Below are 14772 nucleotides of genomic sequence, written 5' to 3'. Positions count from 1 at the left end.
ATTCAGAAAAAAGAAAACAAAGAAAAATATAAAAAAAGAAAAATAAAATCAACCATGCGAAAAATCAAGCATGTATTTTTTTTTTTTTTTTTCATTCTTTTATCGGCACTGTTGGTTGTTTTTTTTTTTTTAGAGAAAAAGTTACTGAATATTTGATATTTTTTGAAAAACAATTAAATGATATTATATAATATAAATATTGAAAAAATATAAGAATAATTTTGAACTTAAAAAATCCATAAGAAAACAAGGAAAAAAATAAAATCATGTATTGCAAGACAAATGTATGGGAATATTTTAAAGTTTTTATATAAAATTTTAACAGAAAGTACAGAAAGGAGGGGTTGTGTGTTTTCAATTTTTTTTTATTTTTTTTTTTAATAATTTTTGATAGTATGATGGCACGATGGTCAGCGGAAATAACTGGCACTATATCGGCTACCCTGAATACTCATCCATACTCATCCTCACTTCCTCTGTCTGAAGGCGATAGAAATACGCTCACGACAACGTAAATGGATCAGTATATATATATATATAAGCACATTATTACAAAAAAAAAAAAGGAGAAAACATCAAAGTAAAGAATGTATAAAAAAAATATATAATATCAATGTCGAAGAGTACAGGAAACGCGAGAATAAAAGCGTTATCTGTAAACAAAATGACGTCGTATACTGCTGATAGAATAAAAAACGAAAAAAAAAAAAAGTAAAGAAATAAAAAAAAATGTCCAAAGCTAATTTCGTATGCAAGAAGGGTGGTCGAGGTCAATTTTTATTTTTATATTTATTTTTCTTGTCAATTCTTATTTCTTCAGACACTTTTTTTTTTATTTAGTTTTTTATTTACTTAGAAAAAAATTTTTTTTTCTCATTTATTATGCTGACTTGGTTAATACGCGTGGTGTATATACACCCTGTGAAATTATTTGATGGTAAATAGCTCAAATATTCGTGGTTGTATGACAGTGTGCAAAGGCGTGTAAAAACGATACATCATTTTTATGTCAACGAGTGTCCCCCGTGCTTGTAATCTCGCATCCATCAAGTTGTACTTGCGCGTTCACTAAAAAATTTCGGGGGCGAGTGGTAAACCAATGTGAATGTTCTTGATCGATGTGAATAATGCATCTTATTCTTTCTTTGACCTCAATGTATAAGCCGCCGACAAATACTTATTCATTATTTATAAAATATTATTTAATTTTTAATTTTTAAAATTCACTTTTATATTTTATTTTCATAGACAAATAATTTTTCATGCAAATAAAATATTTTGCATCAATGAAGTTTCTAGTAATCCAATAAAAATAAAAAAATACTTTCAAAATATTATCCAAAGTTTTAAGCTCATTAAACACCATAAAACAAATTTGAAATTTCACAAAAATCTGATCGAGCTTTTTTAAAAACGAGCACATTGGCGCGCTACGCGCGCCTGTATCTATACCTTCTAAAAAGTTCATTTTTCATTGATTTTATAAACACAAGTATTATCATAAAAAAAAAAAAAAAAAGAATGAATAAATTGACGAAAAATTTTTTTAATTTATTTATTTACACATAAATCACACATAATTCACACGTAATTTTTAGTCTAATAACATCAAGATTGAATGTTTACTGAACAAGTTGTGCAACCTTTATATCTTAAAAAAAAAAATATAAAAAATATAAAAAATTTTTTTTTTCAAATTTATATTTCCCCACATAAAAATCACATAATTCGCACAAAATTTGAAGCCCAATTGCATCAAGATCTAATAATTATTAAAAAAGTTGTGCTAGCTTAATACGTCAATTTTTTAAAAAAAAGTAAAAAATAAAAAAAAAATTTTCTTTCAAATTTATTTCTTTACACATAAAAAACACATAATTCGCACAAAATTTTAAGCCCAATTGCATTGAGATCCGATGATTATTTGAAAAGTTGTGCTAGCTTAATATGTAAATTTTTTAAAAAAATGTAAAAAATAAAAAAAAAATTTTCTTTTAAATTTATTTCTTCACACATAAAAAACACATAATTCGCACAATATTTTAAGCCCAATTGCATTAAGATATACTATGATTCTCAAAAAAGTTGTGCTAGCTTAATACGCCAATTTTAAAAAAAAAATGTAAAAAATAAAAAAAAAATTTTCTTTTAAATTTATTTCTTCACACATAATTCGCACAATATTTTAATTTTTAAAAAAAATGTAAGAAATAAAAAAAAAAATTTCTTTCAATTTATTTTTTCACACATAAAAAACACATAATTCGCACAAAATTTTCAGCCCAAGTGCATTGAGATCCGATGATTATTGAGAAAGTTGTGCTAGCTTAATATGTGAATTTTAAAAAAAAATGTAAAAAATATTTTAAAAAATTTTGTTTTTGAATTATTTCTACGCACATAAAAAACACATAATTCGCACAAAATTTTGAGCCCAATTGCATTAAGATCCGATGATAATTTAAAAAGTTGTGCTAGCTTAATATGTAAATTTTTTAAAAAAATGTAAAAAATAAAAAAAAAAATTTTCTTTCAAATTTATTTCTTCACACATAAAAAACACATAATTCGCGCAAAATTTTGAGCCCAAGTGCATTGAGATCCGATGATTATTGAGAAAGTTGTGCTAGCTTAATTTGTCAATTTTAAAAAAAAAATATAAAAAATATCAAAAAAAATTTTGTTTACTCGCTCTTTTTTTTTTGTTTTTTCGTTGCTAACGAAATAAATAAAAAAATAATAGAAAAAGGCAAACAGAAAGAAATTCGTATGAGAGTAAGTGAGAAAAAAACAATGACCAATCAAATGTCCGGAAGACCGATGATGTTTGTCCTTTTTATATTAGGAGATACCTTAATACTTGCCTATTTCTTTTGCAATAATAATTATTGTTTAAATATTAAAATAACATTAATATAATTAATCAGTTATGTAACTAAAAATATGACAATAAATCATGTATTAAATTGCTACATGAGCACAACATAAATCTGCAAATAACTATTTTACTCTCTGCTTATATTATTCAAAGAAATATGTATTCAAGCTTTCACATATACAATACCAACAAATTGATTGAACATCTATGTAATACCTCTTCAATATATATATTCATCTCGTATTAATAACTCTGGAAAATCTAAACATACCCTTGGCTAATTTCACGCTAATACCTAAATCCATACATCCATACTGCAGATCTATATCAAGAATCAAATGATGAAATTCGTCCGAGTGTCGGATTAAAATAACTTTTCGATTCGATATATAATATGTGCTAGATTATAACGGTCGATTCTTGCAACACTTAATATCAACCCTTTACCAACAATTTTCAAAGTCAAACCCTTATTTTATACTTCCCACCCATTTTAATATCCGCTCAAACTAAATCCATCAATAAAGACCATAGTTTAAATATATATGAAAATGTCTTTTACATAATAATAATAATAATAATGTGTGTGTATGCTATTTAGCAATGTGTATAAAAAAAAAAAAAAATTCAAAAGAAGAATTTATAATTCCATTGCTGCTTGACCCTGAGTTTCATTTTGCCTGAAGTTTGTTTATACAAAGACACGGTTTATGAAGAGGACATAGCATAAAAATTTCAGGCGTCGTGATTGCAATGTGGTCGACCACTGAATACCTCTTTTTTTTTTTTAGTTATTTTTTTTCTTCTCAAGAGCGCATATACATATAAAAATGTTCTTTCTAAATTCTACTTCATCCTTTTTCTGTAACGAATTTTTTCTATTATTTTTCTTGTGTGCATACAGAGTGATGATGATCCTTGAATTTAGAATGAGTTTGATTATTCGACATTAAATTGATGCTGGCCTTGAACTTTTTTTTAATAGTGCTTTAATAATTGTATGTAAATTATTTTTTATTTTCATATGCAATATAGCAAAAATTTCAAATTTAAAAATCATTTTAAAATTAAAATATTTGAATGATGTATATAATAAATGTCGGTATAAAATATATAGGTAAATATATCGGTTGATCCAAATTTTCCCCATTGGGTTTCACGGCTTTATACTTGTCTAATGTTGCTTCCCCCTTTCTTTTTTTTATATTTATTTTCTAAGGGTAATAAAACGGCAATTTAATTCATACACTTGATAAACACTGGGCTGAGTTAAATAAAATCATCTTTATATTTACTGTATATATTTTTATATCCAAGGGTTTATTTTGCAAATCATCATTTTACCAAGGATAATTTTCTATTATAAATTTTTTCCATCAAAATCATTTCATTGTAATTATTGACTCTCTAAAACCTTCTCCAGATTTACAAGAAAAAAATTAAATAAATTAATTAAACAACAAAGAAGACAATAATTTTAAAGGTTCAAAATTTCAAATAAAAAAAAAAACATAATTAAACGTATAATTATATCATCAAAATTTTAATTAATACTAAAAAAAAATAATGATTTTAATCATCTTTTAAAATTGCACAATGTACATGTTGAATAAATTGAAAATGATGCAAATCAAAGTTGAGAACCACGACAAACGTCCGGCTGGCCCGTGTCAAGGGGGTGTTTTTTTTCAAAGAGCAAAGGGGGTTTTTCACATAAGAGAGAGGGGCGATGGTATTCATCGTGAATGCAGATGGCATCTCCACCCCTCTTCAACCATGTTACTGCTATTTCTGCTTGCTGCTGCTGCGTTTGCTCCTCATCCCTTATTTAACCATATATATAGTCTCTGTACTTTACTGTACAAATATATATATATATACACATACGTACATGGCTTTTGCAAAATACCCTGTCCATGTATATATAATATCATACTGAACAAAACGACACACTGTACGTGTAGGTGAATTGCAAAATACGTTCAAGCAATTCTACTGTACACATACATATTTAAAAAAAAAATAAATACAATATTTTTTTTATACTAGTATAGAGCTCTAAATTTCATAAGGAAATTCATTTAATTAATTTTCATCATGCTGAAAAATTAAAATTAAAAAAACATTACAAACAACAAGTTTGTATAAATTTTTTAAATAATTTTTTTTTAATATATGACTAGTTGAGTATTGCGGGTATGTGAATTTAATATTTTTTTTTTTTTATGCAACAATCAAGGCAAAAATGGTCCCCTTTACCTGTCACCCCACTGACGATCATGACGAGGGTACATACATGCCCCCATTTTGTCGATCATCCTTTTCTCGCACAAAAAAAAAAAAAAAATCTAAAATTTTATTTCTCATTCTCCCTATTTAGATTTACAATATACGCATATACTTGACAAACCCCCCGAGTAATATTTTATATATAAATATATATCAAAAATAAACTGTAGCCAAAAAGTTTTTACCGGAAAGAAAAAAACTTTTCTCTCAACCACTTCATTCTGTGACTTTTAGATTTTTCAAAATAGTCATATATATACAAGTGGATGTTGCAATTGACAGAGTAAAAAAAAATATATAAAAAAATAATAAGAAAGATATATACAATAAGGGCAAAAAGAGAGAAAAGTAAGGCTCATCATGTGAAAGGTTATATGTCTGAATAAGATGAGGCACAGAAAAATAAAAAAAATATAATAAATGGAAATAAACGGAGCGTTGAATAACTCCAATTGAATTTTATTGAATAAAGATAGAGAAGATGTATGATATTTTTTTCATGCAGTGGAAAATTTAATGAAAAAAAAAAAAAAATGATAATAATAATTTGTCAAACAGGTGATATATATAAATGTAATATACAGGCAAATTTCTTTATTTTATTTGCAACTTGCACACCTTTTAATATCGTCATATTTTATATTTATATATATAGACTGGGTTTTGTCACACTTTGTCCAAAGATGCTTACTTAGCATGCAAAGAGAAGCGTGTACAACGTCTAGTCGTGCCACAACGATTTACATAGACAAAGACCTCTCTTTCTCTCATCAATTGCCATTATTTAATATCTTTTTTCTCAGTTGTTTTTTTTTTCTATTCTTTATACAATACGAAAGAAGTCGTTTCATGGCCAACGCCCTTTCTCAATTGTCATGAAGATTCGTCAACACGCCACAAACGTCTACTCGTCAGTCTCCCTTAAGAATTAAAAAAAAAAAAAAAAATCTATGAATGAATGAATAAAAAAAAAATAGATTCTAGTGAAAATGAAACGAGGGTCACGTGGCCCAAAGGGACTCTTGAAATTGCCATAAATGAGATTGATACGATTTTAACTAACTGCATATGTTTCATTGTCAAAATAAAAATCTAAATTTAACAAAAAAAAAATATATAAAAATCAAATTATAAATGCAAGTTATAGATATAACTTTATTACTTTTTTAATTTTTTTACCTGAATATTTTATCATTGATATATATTTTTAATTGCATATGCAAAATTATTATTATTATCCAGGTGCAGTCACCTATTTTCATGCTAATAAAAACGGTCGATACATATGAAATATATATCTAAAACCTATCGATTACATAGCGAATAAAATTAGAAATTTATAACGGTTATAAATGTATATTTGCTTATGCAACAAGAAACATATGTTAGCACACAAGGACAATCATTAAAAAAAAAAAAAAATAGAATAATTTTATTCATTTTTTTTTAAATGTACTTGTCTGTTGAATTAAATAATAAAAATTTTATGGGAAAAAAAAAATTGACAGATTATTTTATTTATCAAATTAACACAGATGGAAATTGTTTTTTTTTTTTTTTTTTTTGCGGTAGGAGGTCAAAAAATAATAAATATATGTTAAATCAGATTTTCTAATTTGAGCAAGTCATGGACACCTTGTGGAGTACCCAACCACAAGAAAATTTCTTTGAAAATTTGACAGGTATGACACGTTATAGTTATTCTACGAAGAAGAGTTATACATAGGATAAAAAAAAAAAAAAAAACTTTTTCACAGAATCTTACACGGTTGTAAATTTTCTAATCTTGAGTTGCAAGCATATATGTGCGACTACCTGAAAATCTTCTATATATTTTATTTCTATTTTATTTTTTTTTTCATTGTAAAAATTTATTGGGCCAGAGTAATTTTTTACCTTTTTAACTTCTTGGAAATTGAATTGAATTTGTTTTTTTATTATTTTTTTCAACTTCAGATAAATAGTAATAAAAAAAACTTTGAATTATATGTAAAAAATAATTTTATATATTCATCATTGAATTTGACTTTTGAGTAGTTTTATTACCAAGTTATTTTCTGATAAATGAATAAATAATACTGGAAAATTTACACTAGATCCATGGTAATTTAGTGCAAAGTAATTTTTTTCATAAATAGTTTTAAGAAGATTAGCAAATTTAATTCTCGAACCATATGTTTTTGGCATGCAGATAAATGACAAGATTTTCTTGCTTCTTTCTTCAACGCCCCAAAATAAAATTCCAGACGAGTCATTTCTTTTGTTCATTAGTACCTCCCGCATGCTGTTTTTAAGAAGACATACCACTAAAAGGATTAGTTTTAGTTGTCTTATTCTTTAAGTCACATGCTAAATAGAAAAAAAAAAAAAAAAAAAAAACATTAGAAAATATTTGTCAATTATACATTAATCCTATGCGTGAAATTGTACATAAAATGTTTTATTTAATTTTTTGTTCTTTTGAAAATTGTGTTTAATGTCAAAGTTTTAAAATAGATGTATGAGAACCTCTGTGAATATGGGTCCTGTTTTTACCACCATGCTCTGCAGACCCTTAATGTTGAAAAAAAAAATTTTTGCCAAGGGTTGGTCGCACGGAGCCGAAACAGGGGGTCGATGAGGCAAAAGAGACAGAAAAAAAATCAGAAAAAGATAATAAATAGTTATATATATATATACATTGTGAGATCTGATGATATTTATTGCGGCTATGCATGCCAGATATTATTATTTGTACCGCACATAATTCAAGTAGATCGTTAAAATTTTTTTATTACTTGTTCTACATAACGCGTTCATTGGGCCCCAATATAAAACAAGTAAAATATTATATTTAATATAATAATAACGGTTTAATAATTTTAAAAAATAAAATTTTATATAAAAATAATATTAAACTATTTAATTTGATTTTCACATAAGTTATAATTAATCAAAGATCATATTATAAAATTAAAAATATAGAATATATATTTCATTTAATTTAATTTCTTTTTTTTTTTGACAATAAAGATAACACAATGGTACATCGTTATCCCTAATTTCACAGACAAAAAAGTCAAATGATACAATGGCAAATACCAGACCATTGAGGGTACCAATAAAACTTCATACACATTGCCTGCATCAGTGTGAATATAACACACAACAATAATGCGCCAACATCAGTTGAGATATTTTAACTTTTCTCTGTATCAAAGACAATATAATAATAAAAAAATCTATTATTGGATTCGATATTATTTGTGTGTCAGTGAATAGCATTGTCATAGTTTTTTTTTTTCTTGATAAAGATGATGGTTATAATAATGATAGATATATATTTTTTTAATTTTTTATTTGCTGTATATATGTGGGTATCAAAGCAATCGTACTCAATTTCAATCACTTATCATTATCAGCAATTTTCATTCATTCTAAATTCATTATAATCGCGCCAAGAAATGTCAAAAGCCAAAAAACTTTTTTCCTTTTCAATTCGAATATAGAGTATCACCTGTTGGCAATATTTTTTTCGCCATATATATTTTGCTCTTTTTTTTTTTCATTCTTTTACAATTTTTCTATTTTTTTTTTTTCATTCTAATATTATTATTTTTCAAGTATATAACTTTTACTTTTATACTTTGAATGTAACAATGAAAATCACATATTACACACCTAGTTATATACATAGTATTAAAAATGTATATATAATATTTTTTTTTCATATGATTTACCAAAGAAGGGGGTGACAAACTCTTGAGTTGTTATAGTCAGTAACTGTTAAAAAGTTGTGAAGCAACTGGCAACAAGGAGCTCACATTTAGTATCAACAAACATTGATTTGAATCACAAAGACCTCCCGCTGCCTCCTGTGGTTGAACTGACTTATTGTATATCGTTTCTTTCCTTTTTTATAATATATATTATTTTCCTTTTTTTTTTTTCTATTCTATATACTATTTTTTTTTTTTTTTGCTTTATTTTATATTTTTTTACTCACTCACTCACTTTTCTGTATCATGTATTTTTAATTTTTTGTCTCATTTTATTCACTAATGTTTTACTATTGCTTTATACATGCTCATTGCAAAGTTTACATTTTTATTTTGGTCTATCAATCCGCATATTGTATGCCGTGTTTATGTACCACTTGTGGATTGTATAAAATGTATCTTATTCAATTGAAAAAAATATAAAAAAATTATGTCATTATCGTTTGACAGAGTATCGAACAAACGGCACGATTTCACCTGTTTAAATTTATTCAAATGAGCAAGAAAAAAAAGGACAAGTGCACAAGTTTTTTTTCTTTTTTTTTAAGAAAAACCCATTTTTCCGTATTTTAAATTTATGTCTACCTGATTCAAGATCACGTTGGAATAAAAAAACATTCTAAGAATATACCGAAAGGTTCAGTATGGAAATTTAGTGGACTATTGATTCCATGAAATTTGCAAGGTGGAAAGACTAGGTTTTTTTTTTTTTTTTCTTTTATTCATTTCCAAGAATATCGATTTTTCTTTTTTGATTTTATTTTCCTCGTGTACATATATATATTACATTTGAATAATTTACTATTAAATAGTCTTTATTTTAAATTTCAATTGTGTTTTAATATTTATTATAAACAATGATTATTAATAGACACAAATAATAGTTATTAACCCAAATAATATATAATGCTTTACGGCAACAGGTTCTACACAAATAAATTCAAATAAATTCAAACAACAAAATAAAAAAAAAAAATAAAAGGTTCATATTATTGGGCTGAGCGAATATTGTGTTGTATCACTTTATCCAACTTTTAAGTTGCATGTCCAAATGAATGGGGAACTATTTTATAGTGTATGGGCCTTTTATGCGTGTAAGAATTATTCGCGGATACAAACATCAAATGTTAAGAAATAAAAAATAATAAAAGAAATTTTATAATAATAAAAGAAGATTCATAAAGAAGGGAAAATAAATTCTTAGGGTAGAAATATACAAGATGAATAAAAAAAAAAAAAAAGGACACGTGCCTGGGTAAACGTTTTGAAAAAAAAAAATGATTTTTTCTATTTCAAATTTTTTATAATGCTTGACACAACATCAAGAGTATCAAGACACGAATTTTTTTTATTTTTCGACTATTTTATTTTGACATTAATCCATAACACATGGGAATATAAAATTTTTATTTATTGAATATATTTTAATGGTGTTAAAATGTAACTTTGATTTGGGTTAAAAATATATTATTTATTTTTTTATAAATTAAATTAAATATATAATGCAAAAGTTTTTCAAGCGAGTAATTATGCAACAAGTTGGCGAGTATAGTGTGTTTTGAATTTACATTGTTATTCGATTTGAACGTGATCCTCTTTTCAGCATAATATGGTGTGTATTATACATATATGTAATATTATTTGCAGAATACAATGAAAAGTGTGCTATATATATTTAGTCCCCTTTAACTTTAACTGTTGATGCCTTTGAATTTTGTTAAACTGTACCTATAATAAGAAGGTGGGTATCACACAGTGCTTCTTCTTGTATGTGCACAGGTTGAATGGCCCGCGAACCAAGACAACCATCCAATAATATTATAAATTACTTGCCGATACATTATTTTATTATCATTATAACATATCATTTAAAAAAATATCTCTCATTTTAATACCTCGCTCAATGAAGATTGTATAATACAATAAAAAAAAAAGTGCATTCAAAATTGTTATTGGCTCGTGTCATATAATTTTAAAAATATATCTAAAGAATAATAATATAACGTGTTTTTTTACGTATTTTTTTTTTTCGTTATCTTATCATATTTTTATGCGTATTAATTGAGCTTGACAAAGTTACATACCTGAGTAAACATAAGTGTAAAAAAAAAAATACATTCAATGAATAGTAATATTATATGAATAATTTTTTTTTTTTTTTTTTTTTACACACATTTATCATGTTTATTTTGATACACGTGAAGTTGGTCAAGTGTATCAAAGTATATTTACTCTCAATAATTTTCCAAAATAAAAAAAAAAAAAAATATTGATTGATTGATCATATCCGGCCATCAATTGACGATAAATCATTTTAAAAATAGAATAAAGTAACAAATTCATGAAATTCAAATTTTTAAATATCGGAAAATATATAAAAAAAAAAAAAATTTTTTTTTTTATCACAAAATTATCTCAAAGTGCATAATAAAATATGAGATAATATTTTTTTTTGATACTGGGATAGCCTATATTTATTGTTAATAAAAAATAAAAACAAAAAAATGTAGTACATGAAATATATGTAGCTGATGAAATTTGCGAACGAGAAAGAGTGTGAGAGAAAGATCGATGTCAGTGGGCAAAAGAAAGAGCGGGAAAACCCATGGTTTATAATATAATTTACCAACAGAGGTCGCTACATTGTATGATTATGACGTCACAGTAATATTGTAGAACCGCCCACAGTGTATACAAGCTTGATGTGGATTGGTGGATGGAAATGATGGCAGGCGTGTGTGCCAATCGATTGTCGACAATAGGCATGAGCTAGCCTGAAAAACGAACGGTTGAGGATGGTTGCTTACTAGTGACTACAGACTACATCGTAGTGGGGGAGAGAGAGTTGAAATAGAGGGAAAACGAAAGAAGAAAAAAAAAAAAAAAAACAAGTTAAATACAGTGCGCATGGTGATGATGATGATGATGATCGCGGCGATAGTGGGGGAATTAACTCGGTTGGAGTATTAGCATAGTGGGAGAGAAAGGGAGACAGATATATATGCTCCCTGTGAAGTTTTCGTAGAAATGGAGGGGAGATATGAAACAGCACAACCGACCGCCTCGGCAGGAAGTGAGCCCCGAGAGACCGTAGCGAGTGTTAAACCCCAAAACGAAACCTACAAATCCACAGACGGTTCCGTTCTTTCGTCGAGAGTGGATCTCGCTTTGCGCTTGTTTTTACAAGAATAAAAAAAAAAAAAAAAAAAGATATTATTTTAAAAAAAAATATATATCTATTTATTGTGTTTTATATTATTATTAAAGTCAATATAAATAATTATAAACGTGTGCGTGTATTTAATTTAATAATACCAAATAAATATATATTATTTAATTGGATTTAAATTAAATATTAAAAAGTGATTTTTAATTTTAAATTAAAAATAACAAAATTAACAAATAACCAATTTGGAAATTAGTGAAAAAAAAATAAATATATATTGGACACATACACACCACACACACAGTGACATTGATTAAGTAAAAAGAAAAAAAAAAAAAAAGATAAACTTTTGTATAATCGAGAGAAAAAATATTATTTACATTTATTTTATTTTTTTTCTGTTATTTTTGTCCGAAAAGTGATTAAAAGTGTTTGTTTATGAAAAACGTTGTTCTTCATTATTATTAATTTATTTATTTACAAAATATTATTTGATAAACTTGTTTTCATTAACTACTGCCGATAAAAAAAAAAAAACGGATAAATATATTATTGGCCCTTAATTTAATAATATAAAAATTATAAAGGGTAATAAGTGTGATGTTCATAAAGATTATGACGATAAATAATTGTGTTATGACAAGTGAAAATTCGTGAGTTAAGCGAGACTAATATCGTATCAATTGGGTGTACCGTTTGATAAATAAATAATTAAATAATAAAAACAACAAAAAAAAAATAATTAGCAGCTTGTATAGCAGCTTTGTTTTTAATAAAAAAAAAAGGATATAATAACAGACGTCAAACTGTACGGGCACAGGGAAGAAGACATGCTAACGATGGACGCGGATTTAAAAGGTGGCAACCTGCACGGTCAAATGCCGCCACATCCACATCAGGGTGTATCACCAATGGGTCATCATACTGGTGTATCACCATATGGTTCACTTGGTTCAATAGTACACAGTCCAGCATTATCAAGTGGTAGTCCACCAAGTAGTAGTATAACAGCATTATCACTACAACAACATCATCATCAACAACAACAACAACAACAACAACAGCAACAACAACAACATCAACAACATTATGCATCAATGCAACAACAACAACAAACAATGCATTCATTGCAACAACAAGCTGCTGGACATCATCCACATCAACAATCACATCAACAACCAGGCAGTCAACCATCAAGCCAACAATCACAACATCAATCACCAAATAATAATAATAATAATACAACAAGTAAAAATAATAATATTGATCGTGTTAAAAGACCAATGAATGCATTTATGGTATGGTCAAGAGGACAACGTCGTAAAATGGCACAAGAAAATCCAAAAATGCATAATTCTGAAATATCAAAAAGACTTGGTGCTGAATGGAAACTTCTTAATGAAACAGATAAACGTCCATTTATTGATGAAGCTAAAAGATTACGTGCTGTACATATGAAAGAACATCCAGATTATAAATATAGACCAAGAAGAAAAACCAAGACATTATTAAAAAAAGATAAATTTCCACTTGGTAATGGTGTACCTGGTGGTATGCTTGGTGTTGATCAAAGACAAGTTGGTGGACCAGGTGGACCACAACAATCACAATTATCACGTGATGTTTATCAAATGCCAACTGGTTATATGCCAAATGGTGCATATATGAATATGATGCATGATCCGGCGGCATATCAATCACATGCATATAATGGTCATATGGGTGCTGCAGCAGCAGCAGCAGTTGCTGGTTATCCACGTTATGATATTGCTCATCATATGTCGGGTAATAGTCCAAGTCCATTAAATAATTATTTAAATAGTTATAATGGTTATGGTACAACATCAGTGCCTGGTGGTTCACCATCACCATATCATCAACCACAACCTGGTTCACAAATGTCAAGTCACAGTCCAAGTGGAAGTAGTATTAAATCAGAACCAACGAGTCCGGCATCTGGTGGTATTCATACACCAACACCAATTGGTACAAATACAACAAATTCATCATCTATGATTAAAAGAGAATACATGGGACAACAACAAGCATCTGGAGGACAACAACAACAACAAGATATTGGATCAATGATATCAATGTATTTACCACAAGCTCAACAAGCTGGAGTACAACATGCGTCGGGAGTTTATTCACCTGGACCATCACCTGATCCATTGGTTCAACATTCTGTTATGCCAGCACTCACCCACATGTAAGCTTTTTCTTTTTCTTTTTTTTTTTTTTTTTGTAATATTATTGCTGCTGTTGTTGTTGTTGTTTTTCTTCCATCATATTGTCTTTATTTTTACTCTTTTTAACATACTAGAATTGACATTATTATCTTGTGATAATTTTTTTTTATATATTGTTATTTTAAATACAATAAATTTATTTAAAAAAAAAAAAAAAAGAAAGACACACTGAGGCCGAATGAAGTTTATGATAACACTTGATTGACGTTTGTCGCTCGATTCTTTATTCGCGTATATTTTTTTTTTTTTCATTAAACAGTTTAATATATTGAGTCTCGTTTTTTCTTTTTTTTTTTTTTTTTTGATCTAGTTGCATGAATATATTTATTGTCTATTTAACAATAATTTATTTTTCTTTTACTTTATTCTTTTATTATTTTAATTATTTATATATTGAAAAATACATAAAGCTAACGAGAATATAATACTCAT

The 14772-nt window shown here is 26.9% G+C and overlaps 1 protein-coding gene across 7 annotated transcripts in view; it reads left to right on the top strand.

Moving 5' to 3' along the window:
• LOC122847579 (transcription factor Sox-2-like) overlaps positions 1-14772 on the top strand; it is a 207752-nt gene that overhangs the window by 125351 nt on the left and 67629 nt on the right. For 2 of the 7 annotated variants that reach the window (XM_044145372.1, XM_044145373.1), the window contains exon 1: positions 11464-14300. The exons of 3 other annotated variants lie outside the window; for them this stretch is intronic. In XM_044145372.1, the coding sequence (XP_044001307.1) occupies positions 12922-14300 (1379 nt within the window). In that variant the 5' untranslated portion in view covers positions 11464-12921. Of the gene's footprint in view, positions 1-11463; positions 14301-14772 lie in introns of those variants that run through there. 2 more of the 7 variants (XR_006373382.1, XM_044145374.1) reach the window with 2 other exon arrangements.

Source organism: Aphidius gifuensis, linkage group LG1 (assembly GCF_014905175.1).
Source record: "Aphidius gifuensis isolate YNYX2018 linkage group LG1, ASM1490517v1, whole genome shotgun sequence".
Lineage (NCBI taxonomy): Eukaryota > Metazoa > Arthropoda > Insecta > Hymenoptera > Braconidae > Aphidius > Aphidius gifuensis.
The sequence above is the reverse complement of the archived record's forward strand: the minus strand, read 5'-3'. Positions and strand labels throughout refer to the sequence as shown.